Source organism: Pseudopodoces humilis, chromosome 1, assembly GCF_049639895.1.
Source record: "Pseudopodoces humilis isolate 2021_Gansu_Grassland_sample_001 chromosome 1, ASM4963989v1, whole genome shotgun sequence".
Taxonomy (NCBI): domain Eukaryota; kingdom Metazoa; phylum Chordata; class Aves; order Passeriformes; family Paridae; genus Pseudopodoces; species Pseudopodoces humilis.
Genome location: NC_142200.1, coordinates 74425182 through 74438233, shown reverse-complemented (window position 1 = coordinate 74438233; position 13052 = coordinate 74425182). Strand labels below are relative to the sequence as shown.

The 13052-nt window shown below is 38.2% G+C and overlaps 1 protein-coding gene across 4 annotated transcripts in view; it reads right to left on the bottom strand.

The window, feature by feature from the left end:
• Positions 1-13052, bottom strand: part of TRIO (trio Rho guanine nucleotide exchange factor) — a 244543-nt gene that overhangs the window by 97737 nt on the left and 133754 nt on the right. For all 4 annotated transcript variants that reach the window (XM_014261572.2, XM_005533046.3, XM_014261576.2 and 1 more), the window contains 5 exons: positions 9403-9522; positions 7782-7973; positions 7168-7317; positions 5608-5722; positions 847-962 (listed from right to left, as the gene is read on the bottom strand). In XM_014261572.2, coding sequence (XP_014117047.1) covers positions 847-962; positions 5608-5722; positions 7168-7317; positions 7782-7973; positions 9403-9522 — 693 coding nt within the window. The remainder of the gene's footprint in view (positions 1-846; positions 963-5607; positions 5723-7167; positions 7318-7781; positions 7974-9402; positions 9523-13052) is intronic.

Below are 13052 nucleotides of genomic sequence, written 5' to 3'. Positions count from 1 at the left end.
CTTAAACTTTTGTCTAAATTAACTGTCAGAAAGAAATAAAAAATTAGGTTTTTGAGCCTTTAAAAGAGGATCTGACTGTATTTTACACTATGGGCATTCCACAGAATGAATTTCCACAGAACAGGAACAGATAGCTTCCTCTCTTTGTCTTATAACCAGTTAAAAAAAAAAAAAAAAGGTAAGAAACCATCACAGATCAATCTACTTACCACTTCTGCTTTGAGCCCCCCTTACTTATTTTTAAGGCATGTGTTTTGATTAGTGAAGGAGATTTTTTTTTTTGGTAGTGGTAGTTACTTAATTGCTCTTTCCAGACTAATAAACTCAACAAAATATCAAGAGGTGGATCTATCACACAGGAAACCATGAAGCCAAATACACAAAGAATTGAAAAACCGAAGTAATTCAGTTATTATTGTTTAATGAGTTATCCAACTTGTTAGATTTCTAGAACTGCCAATCAACTTAATTAGATCTTTTTCCTCCAACATCTGAGAAAAATGCTGCTGCCTGTAATTTCCCCAGACAAATTAGGTGTGCGTGTGTGTAAAAGTTAACAAGCATAACAATTTGTCAAACACAAGCTTGCAGAAATTAGATTTGCCGGTACCAGATGAAGCTGGCAGAAGCAAAACATTACCTTTAAGTTACAACAGTTACAGACACACTGTCTCACCAAATTTAGTTGTTCTGTATTAAAGGGAAGGCAAAGAATTAAATTTTATCCGTCTAGTGTTTTTGCCATTTGAAATATTGAAGTCAATGACAAATTTGTTACTGTGAGAAGACAATGTATGTCAACCCTCAATCAGACCCAAGAGGATTTTCATCCTTTGAAACCCTCACCTGTTTGGCACTTCTTTCAAACACCACATACTGTTGGCATTGATCGAGACGTCTTTTACGCATGGTCCAGTAGTGCAGCACACGGTTCTCCCTCTGGAAGAGTTCATTCAAGATATCTGAAGAAATGAAAACAGAGCTTATGACAACCAAGTTTAAAATATCACACAAAAATCAGGGAAATAAAGTACTTTACATTGTAGAATTTTTTCTGTTAGTCTTTGCTTCGCTTTTTACCTGATATTAATGAAACACAGTGTTCCTTTTTCATTATTTACAGAAGTGCTGGTTAAAGAAACTAGAGGTGCAATTAAAACTTATTACTGACACCTTTTTTCCTCTCAAATATTTTTCACAATGGGACTGACACTGCTTTTAGCAGGACTGAAAATTTAGGCTGATAAACATGTCACTTGATGGTGTTTCCTCAGAAAGAATGAGTATGCACAATGTAAACATGCTTAACATATTAAATTAATTATATTATAATTAATATATTATAATATATTATATATATTATATTATCTGGAGTTAAAACCCATAATTTTTAATATATCAGTCTCCTATAAAGTATTTCAATGATTTAATACAGATGAACGAATGTACAGAAACCCAAGTAATAAAAATAGGCAATTACTAAGTTTGTAATTCTCTATTTAAAAAAAAAAATCAAACCAAACAACATATAATTGAGTAAGCAGACTTGTTAAATATGAATGTCCACTGAACCTTGGCAGAACTTCCAGGTAATCAAATAATTAACTCCAGAGTTTGTTATTCCTGAGTATCAGAAAACTCACATCCAAATCCCATATGTCCAACCTTTTAAATTCCTCCTAGCAAAGACCTTGTGCTTACAATATGCAGAAGACCTTATCTGAACTCTGCTTCTTTAATACTTATGTTTTTTCCATCAAAGACATTCCAGCAGTTTCCTGTGAAGCTTACTTTACCCACTGCTGCCTCCAGAGCAGCAGCCCTACTTGACTTTGTAGCTACTGCAAACCTAGAGGGTAAGCTGAGCATGGGGAATGGGGACACTCAGTGTCTCCACCAGGTGATTCTGATGGAATTGCGAAGAGCCAAGAGGGAGGTCTTGCTTACTTGCTTTTCTACTTATACCCAGAGCTGGCTATTTTCCATAATCCAGAACAATGAGTGGAGGCTATCAGGTGCTAGGTGTCTTAAGGTCTCTGCATTCTGCTCTCCCACTGTGCAGGTCCACCATGCTTTACATTCCAAAAGCTAACAACTCCAAGAAACAGTTTTGAACAGCGAAGTTCAAATAACAGCAAGCCTGAGGGGAAATGCATCTTTGTCTACCTCATCACAGATCTGGGACCAAACACAACCACTTGTCACAGCCTCCCTGAGGATTATAAAACCTGTCTGCATCACTGCCAACATCCTCCTGTTTAGAAGCACCGTGTTCCCACTTGCCACAGGGTGTTGAGATCACCCAGAATTTTCTTTTTTGGTTGGAATGTGGTCACTGTGGCCAAGGTTTTATTTTTTGCTGGTCAGGCTCCCCTCAAATACGCCTCAGCTGATCTGTCATTTAGCCAAGCTATGAGCTGATCTGCTGTGAGCCTCTCCTGTTTCCTCAGTTTTATTTCTGCCTTATGTCACCTCCAAAACCCTTGCTCCGTGTATATGCCAGATTTTGGGAGGCAGGGAAGTGGAGTGGGTGGGACACAATTATCATTGCACAATGCAACACACCCAACTGGACACACCATATAAAAAGAGACATCTTGATAGTGATGCAAGCAAAGTAGTTCTGACAAAGAGCAATCGAGGTGAATTTAGCATATTGGAACAGCATTTGTTCTATCAGGACATGATACAGATGGCAAGGCAGTGAGAGATATTTGGCTGGGCACTGTTAACTGTTATTGCCATTAATTTCTTGGACAGACAAAGAGGAGAAAAAATATTTTATATACTACTCTCAGGAAGTTACAGAACATCAATAGTTAATGATAGGTTTTGAAAAGCATCTCTGTGTCTCAAGCCACCTGAACTACAGTCCCTGTTGTTGTCATTTACTTTGATTCCAACATTTGTTAGGATTGTTTCCTAAACTTTCAAACTTCTGCTCCAGGCTCAAAGAGTTCTCAGCTTTCTCTATGCATCCTGGTCCCTTCTATCAACCTATCTAAAAATCAAAGCACCATTAGACGAGTTCTTGAGCCATGCTCAGTTGCAGCCTGCACAGCAGAGACAGGTAACACAGATGCACACAGACTAAGCAGCCAAAACCAAGATGAAGATGCTCTCATTTCTGAGCTTACAGGATCTGTCACCAACTCAATCCACTCACAGTTTTAGGCCACAAGTCCTTCCTAAATGACACAGTATTTGAGTTCCCTTAACTGCATATAAAAGAACTTATTTACACTGGTATGCAGGGACATAAGGACACCTCTCTGAATTCAGTACCACTGTAATTCTTGTTCCCCATGAAGCATGTGCTTAGCTAAACTTTGCCCAGACTAAGACATCACTTTTCCATATAACTTAATCTGCATCTAGGAATAAGGATCAAGTATGCCATTGAATGAGGTTTTTGAAAAATGTTCAGCAGCTCTGCAGAAACTCAAGGGATACTCCAGTTTTTAAGGCATTAATTTATAAACTATATACTGATTGCAATCTGGCAGTCTCAAGCATACATCTGAGTTGTAATGCTCTATTAGAACATATGTAATCTCTCTTTCACTAAAATAAACACTCAATTTTTTTTTCAATTTAGAAAAGAGGTGAAAGGAAATCTTTTTTTTTTCTTGACATGCATATTTGAACCGGAAGAACAGAGTGAACTTTTTCATCATTAGGTCAGCTACCACCATACCACTAAGACCTAACAGGAAGGAGTCCCCACTAGTTCTATCTTAACTCATGTTTAATTCTCAGAAGCATATATTACATGGTTTATGGGGGGGAAAAATATTATAGCAACAGCTTATTTTTTTCTACTTGATTTTTGCTGGTTTTTTATTGCTTTTTAAACATGTATCACTCATCCAGAATTTTAGATGTACACAGAACATGTGTAACACTATGGTTTTGACATGGAATGATTATTCTTAAGGACATTAGTAGTGATCTTTCTATTCTTTCCTCATACAAGCACATTTACCCTTCTGAGAATGACAGTTCCTATACAGATTTCAAAGCTGAATTTTAAAAAATTTTGTCTAATACTCAGTAAGTGTGGTAGCTACAACTTCCTGCTCGCTTCTGTTTTCTTTGTCTCTTACTGAAAGAAGAGCTAAGTGACAAATGTCAGCTTCAGTTACTGATAGTGCTGGCATTTGTGTTGAGAATTTGTTTTTTATAGTTCTATAAATGTTGGGGACAAAGGAAAAACAACCTTTTATCGTAGCTCTAAACACTCAAAGTTTCAGCCGCCACAATCCAATTATTTCTTTAAGAGTGGAAATATGGCAAATATCCTATTCTCTTTTCAGCATAGAAAGTTCAATACAGGAATATATTCAACTTGAGTACCGTCAGACTTTGACTTGAGTACTGTCAGTAAATTTACTGGGTAAATTTAATATGAACTGTTTTCCCCTTGTAGTTAAAGTGAAGCAGTGAACATGTCCTTTTCTAATAGAGTCATCAAGTAAATTAGAGCAGAAGTGACCTCTGGAGGCCATCTGTCTCAATCTCCTCTTTTAAAACAGGACTAACTTCAAAATTTTTCAGGGGATTGTTCAACTAAGTTTTAAAAATTCTTAGGGGTACAGATCCTACTACCTCTCTGGGCTATCTGCTCTAATCCATCTTGCTGTAACACTTTGTCTCATTCAGAATTTTCCTTGCTGCAACTTTTTCTCTGGACTTACTGCCATGTTCCTCTTGAGTCTGGCTACATCATATGCATAACTCCCCTTTGGTTAGGTGCAAACAGCATTTAATAGGAAATAAGACTTCTCTGGTTCTGAAACTGGCATGGCCAGAGTGTTCACTCACAGCTTCAAAATGCACAGAACGGAATATGACTGACAATTAAATTATTAAAATGCAATATTTACTTCTGAGTCTCTCTGATCTCTGTTCTGCTACCACACCTATCAGTTATGCATACCCTATTAATTTTTGCACTTTTGTCCCTCAAAGCCCTACAGGTCTCTCTGTCTCTATTTTCTAGAGCGCTTATTACACCTTTAAGCTGTATTACGTATTATGAATCTTAGCAAAAGCCAAGCCTCATGTAGTAGCTCTTTCCAGCTTCACCTCAGCTACCACCTGTCTACACATCCAGTTTAAATATGATGTAAGTTACCCCATACTTCATGAAGTTCCTCAACACTGATTCAAACTATCCGAAGAGCTCAAGGGCATCACACAAGCAATAATCTCCTATCACTCTGGCACTCCCAGGGAACTTGCGGAATGTATGACACCAAGACACTGAACAAGCTTACACTGATCAGCTCCCATTTGGCTTCAGACCAAACATTATCATGTGAAAGTTTACTACCTCATTATCCCAATAAAAAGCAGCACATTTGAGTCTCAAATAAAAAAAAGATTAGGTATAAGTAGCAGATAAAAGAGTTCCAAGCAACTTCATTTGGGTAGAGGAGACTTTGAAGATTGTCAGCTCCTTCAAAGTGCGTAAGTAATTTGTTTCCTGTTAAGCCTGACAGAACTCTTTCCACTTGGGCAGGCTTCACTACCCCATCACCACACATACCACAGCACATGATGACCACATTCTTGTGAGAAGAAAGAGAACAAGAAGCCCCTTACTTTTCACTTGTTGTTCAGGTGCTTTGATGTGTGTCACCATCCCTGGCATGTTGACACTGTTCCTGTGCAGGTATTTCAGGAAGACATCAGCATTCCTCCGAGCCAGTGTGCAGGCCTAGAGAATAAGAGGTACAACTTTATTTGAAGATGCACAAATACACATGCAAAAGAGTTTAAAGATCTTCCTAACCCCCTTTTTGTACATTTGTCACCCTCTTCAGTTTTGGAAAGCATTGCATGGTAAATCTTCCTACAAAGTATGCCAAGCCAACCCAACTATTAAAATAGATATTCTGCCAAACAGCAGTTACACCTTACCCAGCAGAGAAAATACAAACAGATAAACAACCCCAAATAAAATGCTATTCCTCTTTTCTGAAGAGCCTGAAAAGCAATTACCAGCTCTAGGACCTTCAGCATGTCTCAGAGCTCACAGAGAAGTTTGTTTAGTGTATGTGCTGAAGTTGCTTACTGCGTAAACAGCGCACATGCTTATGCACCCACCTGCATATTCCAAAACATCCATTAGTATTTTAAAGAAAAAGTGAATGCTCTGCTGAAACCAAAAGCACTAAAATAGTAACACCTGCTCTTAAAATGTTAAGGCAAAGCCTTAAGAGCTTTCAGTCCTTGCCACTATATTACAAGAACTCAGCTCAGCTGTTTGTCTTCATCTTAACATACATCAAATATACACACAGGCTGGCTGCTTCATTTTTAACATGCAAATTATGGAATGCTACTTTAAAAGGTTAGATAAAGGTGGAATGGTTTGATACAGTAACAAAGACACTAAGTCATTTCTCACACCATTTTAAATCAAAGATTAGTAATTCATGCCAGCTGCAGAAGGATCTATATTTTGAGTTCTGTTAACGTGTTCTTGAGTGTTGTAATCTGTTAATGAGAATAAAAAGGTTTTTAACAAAAAAGCTTTATTCTTTTAGTAGTCTTTCATGGTGATGCTGGAAAATGCCTTTGATAAGAGAGTTAGTTACACTGCTTTGCAAGCATATGCTACACATTTAATTCAGTATGATCAATAACCTTCTTCACTAGGACATTAGTTGGAACAAAGATCTCATTTATCTGAAGACTATTGCACAAAACCCAACTACTCCCAAATGCTTGTCTAGCAATTCCTCATTCTGTACTCCTCTGTAGTCCCAGTACATCGGAGAGCTGCTCTGATGCACAGGCAGCAATGGCACTGTATGACTTTCACTTCTCTTCCAAAGCAGCAGCCTTTAAGCATTCTTTAGCATGACAGTCGCTCAAAGCAGTGACTTCCAATTCCTCTTCAGTCACACTGGGAGATCTGACATCTACTGAAGTTGAACAGGAAATGTATTTATAAAACTGGCTACAATTTTATGCACTCGGCAGTATTCTCTTAATCACTGTCAGAAGCAGTTAACACGCCACTTCCCACGTCTTTGCAGTTGGGGACATAGCTGTAGCTTGGAACGGGCACTGTTGCTCTCCACAGCCATGTCAACACTGTAAGAGCTGTTTGCTTGCATGCTTCCCAAGGAGGCCGCAAAAAATCCCCAACCTTACCTTTAGAAACGCTTCCTTCTGCTCCAGGTGTTTGCTTATCATGGGAGTAACATGATCTGTTTCAGAGTTGGGACCCAGTTTGTCTGCTCCCCCACACCAATCTTCTTCTCGCTTATATTCTTGCTCCAGGCTTTCCAGCACACTGCACACCTTTCAGGAAAAAGGAGACCAACTTAGTAAGGCAAAAAAATCAAAATTCAGGCCTCAAAAAAGAAAACCAATCTACCCCTTACATATATCCTCTAGCTTCTGACACGCTTTGACTAGGACTTCAGGCAACAAACTTTGGCTGTAGGTTTGCAAGCACTGGCCTGCTTACATGTAATTGCTCAGATGCTGTCCCTAAAATCTTTCTTTGTCTCTGTGACTTGATAGTTCTGGATGGGTTTAATTGATGACTGCAGAGGAAGCAACCTCGCCAACTTCCCCCCAAACTTTTCTGTGGACAAGCAGATTAAGCTGATTTTTCTCTCACTCCCACACGAAAAACAGAACTAGCTATCAAATGAGTAAATAAAACCAAACCTCATCAACCATTTTTTCAAGTAATGCTGTCCTATGTCACACTGTGGAATTAACCAAGGCAGACCACAGATCATGCATCATTTCTGTACCTGTTCAGAAGTTTTATAGAAGGCAACAGAGGCATTCACAAGCTTGAGACGGTCCTCCATCTTCAGCATCAGCTGCTGCCAGTGGGAAGCGACCTTCTCTGCACACTCCCGGATCATATCCATATCGTAGTGATTAGCCTGCAGCATTGCCTCTGCCTTCTGCTGAACCTGCAGGGCACTTTGATGTGTTTTCTGACAAGAGATGAAAAGTCAGGAGGTCAGTGAAGCACTTCAGTTCATTTATTTGGAGAACTCAGAGGCTCACATTTCCACTATGTCAACGACAGTTCTATACATGCACAAACACCCGTTAACTAAAAATGACTGTCTGATACTAGTTACTGTATGACTTCTCTATGCAAATACAAAGGAAATAAATCCTGTGGAGATTTATCATCAAATCAACACTAAATAGCAATACTTAACAAATAGTAACTGTCTAGCCTTAAGCCACGTGTGATGTATCTATGCTGCATTTCATGTTGTTGTAATTATGAATTTCAGTTTGATTTTCTTCACAGTGAGAAAAAAGATGACAAAAATGTATATTATTTCGGCAATCTTTACAGCTTTAACTTCAGTCTTTTGCACATCAGTAGTGAGCAAAGAAAGGTGCAGGCATGCAGACCAATAAAAAAGACAACTGTATTGACTGTAAGCAATTTTAACTGTATTTCTCTGTGAAGAGAAATTGCCTAAAACCATGTAGCATAAAAATTAATATGTAGTTAAATACTAGTAAGTATTATTATATTGAAGTAAAGAATGGCCTAGGAAACACAGATTTTTAAGGTTCCTCATAATTTATTCTTAAATTGAGAAACATCTAGAGGTCTCATGATTTTCATACTTCAGAGTTACCAAAGCTTCAAAATGAGGGTGCATATAGTGCAAACTGTATATTAAAAAAAATAAAATAAAAAAATCAAGGGAGTAGGGAAGCATAAAACTCTTCCAAACAGGAAATGAACATTAAAGAGTTACTGCAAGGCAGAGTGCTTCTGAAAATAGTCTACCCAAACAATAATAATATTGCTAATACTATCACTAAGTTACTCAGTAGTGCATCTGTACCTAAACCTAAACCACTACAGCATGTAAATGCATTTCAATCAATCTTAAGATTCCTGCCTATTTTTTTGCAGCACTATGACCAATCTGATAAGTGTAGTTTGAAGCCATAGCATGGGGACTGACACACCACCATATACAAGTTCCAGTGAAATCTACTCTCAAACAAAAATGGAAACATTAAAAGATGACTTCAGAATATGTAAATCTTCTGCCTTCTGGCCCATCAATTCTTAATTTTTTCTACATTTGGCATTACAGATTATATTCTAGGAAAGGAATAACAAATGAAAACACTATTTTCAAGAAAATTGCTGTGAACAACTATCACTTCGCAAAAATGCAAAAAGGCCTTGAGAAGATGTTCACCTGGAACTGCATCTTCAAAATAAATAACAACAAAAATCACCTTCTCAGTAAGTGTTTGTCATCTCTTTGCCCTGTGTTCAACATCCTTTCCTAAACTGAAAATACTGTAGCATGGATAAAAGAGTGCTACTTACAGAGAACTATAAATACAAGGCTATGGTCACTAAAATGGTGCGTTTACCTCTATTGCATGTTGAAACTGCTCATGCTCCCTCTGTAACTGTTCTGCCTCCTGCAAAGAGCTAGCAGTGATAAGCCCAGCATTTAACATTGACTCCCCGTTTCTGATCCAGCCCAAAACCTGTAACAGAAGAGAAAACCATGAAATACAGAATTCCACTGCCAACCCACAAAAAAGCACCCCTGTAAGGGCAAAAACATTTAGGGTCAACATCAGCACCAGAATCAATAACTAAATATTTTGTTAATTACATACTACAGTGAATTCTATATTGAGTAAGCACAGTAAATGACATTCACTACAATTTTACTGAGCTAACAATTCACAACTTGCAGTCAACTACATGCTTGTGGCTTCAGTTCATACTCTGAAAAAGGTTATGCTTCTGAATACTGTTTCTGTCACCTGAAAAGCTGGGAAAAGTTGCAAGCAATAGTTGCCTAAAAGCCAGTGTCAGTAATGCAAATTGAGAATATATATCTTAGCAAAAAGTATGCATATAATTTTGAACAGTAATGTTGAAAAAAATGTGATCATTGAGTAACCTTCTAACTGCTTAAAGATTTTCATTTTTCAGAATGCGCCTTCTTTGATTTTGTCCAGTGAAACTGGAAGAATCCATGGCTGGGCAGAAACCTCAGGAGGCCACTTAAACATTCCTTATCAACAGCAAGAAACATGCAACTTTTTAGGCCCCTCCCAAAAAAAAGAATTAAAAAGGGACACTTTCTCCCACTTCACATCAGCTTTGTTTTTCCCTCTCCTCTCTCCATCAGGAACATTATCTGACTCCCTCCCTTAGACACCTCTTAGCTGGTTGACCACAGTCTCTTCAACCTCTTCCACATGAAGTCAGTCACCTTATTTTTCTAGAACGCTGCTCTTTTATGAGCTTACTCCAGTTGATAACCATGACTCAGTCATAATTTTTCAAATACTAAGTAAAATGGGACATAATTCAGGTTATTCACTGTCATCTGTACAACTCTTCTATGGAACTGTTGCCCAGCCAGTAATTACCCCTGTATTTATTCAGCTGATTATTCTTTCCAGTACATCATGCTCTGTATTTTTTCACTATTAAAATCCATATCCTTCTTAAAGCACAATTCTCCCATACATCAAGATAATTCTGAACTGTAATCCAGCATCTTCTGATGAACTCAAACCCCTTTTTTCCAGTTTCTTCTGCTTTTAACTTCAAATTTAATACTATCATTTCTAATATGTAGATTTACTTACTGAGAACATGGACTAGTAGTATCCAAATACAGACAATTTTTTTTTTCATTTTTAAAACTGTCTTCCAACCCATTGAGTCTCTTAATAACTTTTGTTACTGAGTATGTTTTTTCAGCAAGTTATCATTCCTGGTAATGTAGTCTCAAATGACATTCTCATACTAAGTTAAGACCAGACAGACTGAGCTACACTCTTTTAAAAAAGCTTTGATACTGCTTTTCCACCCCTCCCAGAAGAGGTGTTACCTTGTCAGGAAACAAAACAAACAAACAAACAAAACAAACAAAAAAAAAAAAAGTAAAAGAAAAAGAAAAAAAGAGGGTTTAATCAATGGAAAGCTATGATTAATTAACCCATGTTAGCCTTTTCTCCTTTTGTCACTGTTTAAGTTTAATGATCTATTTATTTCAATGTATTTCCTGGGAACTATGTTAAACTATCTGACCTATAATCCTCCTTTAGCTAGTCCTATTCCACTTTTGTGAAATAGATGTTGAGTTTCAGGCCTCCACAATCTCATCCAGTCTCCTGATGTTTGAAAACAATAAGCACTAATGTCTATGACATTATTTCAGGCAGTTTTCTAGGTATTCCAGAGCAAATTTCTTTAGGCCCAGCTGATTTGAACTTCACCAGGTTTTCTAACTTTTTCCTACTAATTGATTTTAGACCTTTAACCACTGCTAATAAATATCAAATCAGTTAGCTCTTAACACTAAATATTCTCATCTAGTGATCCACACATGACACTACCAATTAAAACATTAGTGCACTAAGTAATCAGGATCATATGACTGTACTTGCAGACTGGAAACATGGGAAGAATCCAAGAAAATAACCTATTTAAGCACAATTCCTCAAAAACTGAAAGGCACGTGTGGATCTTCATCCAAAGTACACTCTAACATGTCTAGCAACTTGAAGCAACTGAGGTCTAGCCATCCTGACACAAAATCCATTCCCTCAAATCTGCACTACAACCTCACCCTCTGACTTATCCAGATTGTGACATTATTGCACTATTAATGCAGTTTTTGCCATGTCTGTCTGCACAATGAATAACTAACAAGTTTTTTCCACTGTGATAGCATGTATTTGAATTCTCCTATATAAATTCTGGAGGTCTGTAGAAAAGGATAAGTCTACAAAGTAGAAGGGAGGGCATGCCAGACATGTAACTGGGTGCACATTCTGGCCCTCTGGGGAGAAAGCACTGGGTCAGGTGCAGCCCTGCAAGCAAGGGGAAGGTGGATCTAGCTTTGGAACAACCTCTCCTATTGCTAAGGTGACACCTGCAGATCACAGCCTGGGGGCACACAAAAGGGATCATGAAAGAAGCTGGGTGTTCCTAAATTACCAAGGCACCTGGGGATTTTTAACACTCAATGGAGAAAGCCTGGGTAAGCCTCAGGAGCAAAAAAAAAGGGCAGCTTCTGAGGGAAGCAGATGGGTCCAGCAGACTGTAGATAGAAACTATACATGGACAAATAAATTGTCTGCAAGAACACAGAGGCAAGTGGTATTTATTTTTTTTTTTAATTCCTTCTTTATTTTCATTTTGTCTTATGAAACTTATTTTAGGTTCCTTCTCTACCTTAAAAAGTAATTCTTCCAGGTACAGTGTAACAAAACACACCTTTTTAGGGTTCTTATACATCTAGCCTTCTTCATAGAAATTAATGAAAGAGAATGCTTAAGCAGCCCCAACTGAAAGCTCCTCTTGACTTGGCATCCCATCATTTACAGCAGTGACAGCTAGAACAGAACATGCAATTTCAAACACAAAGACTTGCCCTCTTGCTTGGTGCAGGTTCAGGGTGCAAGTGCACAAGCTGGTGAAATTCACAGGAGGAAATTTGCCAGCAGTACTCTCCCCTTCCCTCTCCTCTGACTCAAGGGAAAAATATAAGCATTAGGAAATAGGGAGCCTGTTCTCCTTCCTGGGGTGCTGCCTTCAGGGTTTGTTGGCATGTTTATGTTCCCACCACCTTCCTGTCTGAGTGGATTCTTTCCCCTCAAAGCCTTGAACAGGCTAGAAAAGAATCAGGAGAGCATCAGCAAAGGTGTGGAAAAGAGACAGAGTTTGGATCACTTGGGACACTTGAAAAAGTCAGATAGGTAGATCTGTAGATAAATGCTTGATTTAGGATTAGTTTCTTGGACAGATTTTTGACTGTAGCTAAACATGATCACAAGACAACCTGCTTCAGTTTGCTGCCTTAGCTATGCTTTCACATCCATATGGCACTACATGGAGTGCCAGGATACTCTTCCTGAGTAGTATTTTGGAATAGACAGAGCTCAAGCACCAAGCTAAAAAGATCTGCCAGTGGAAACACAAAGCAGCTCAAGGTACTCTTGAGGGCTGAAGTATCTGTACACTATTGTATATACTATTCATTGTATAG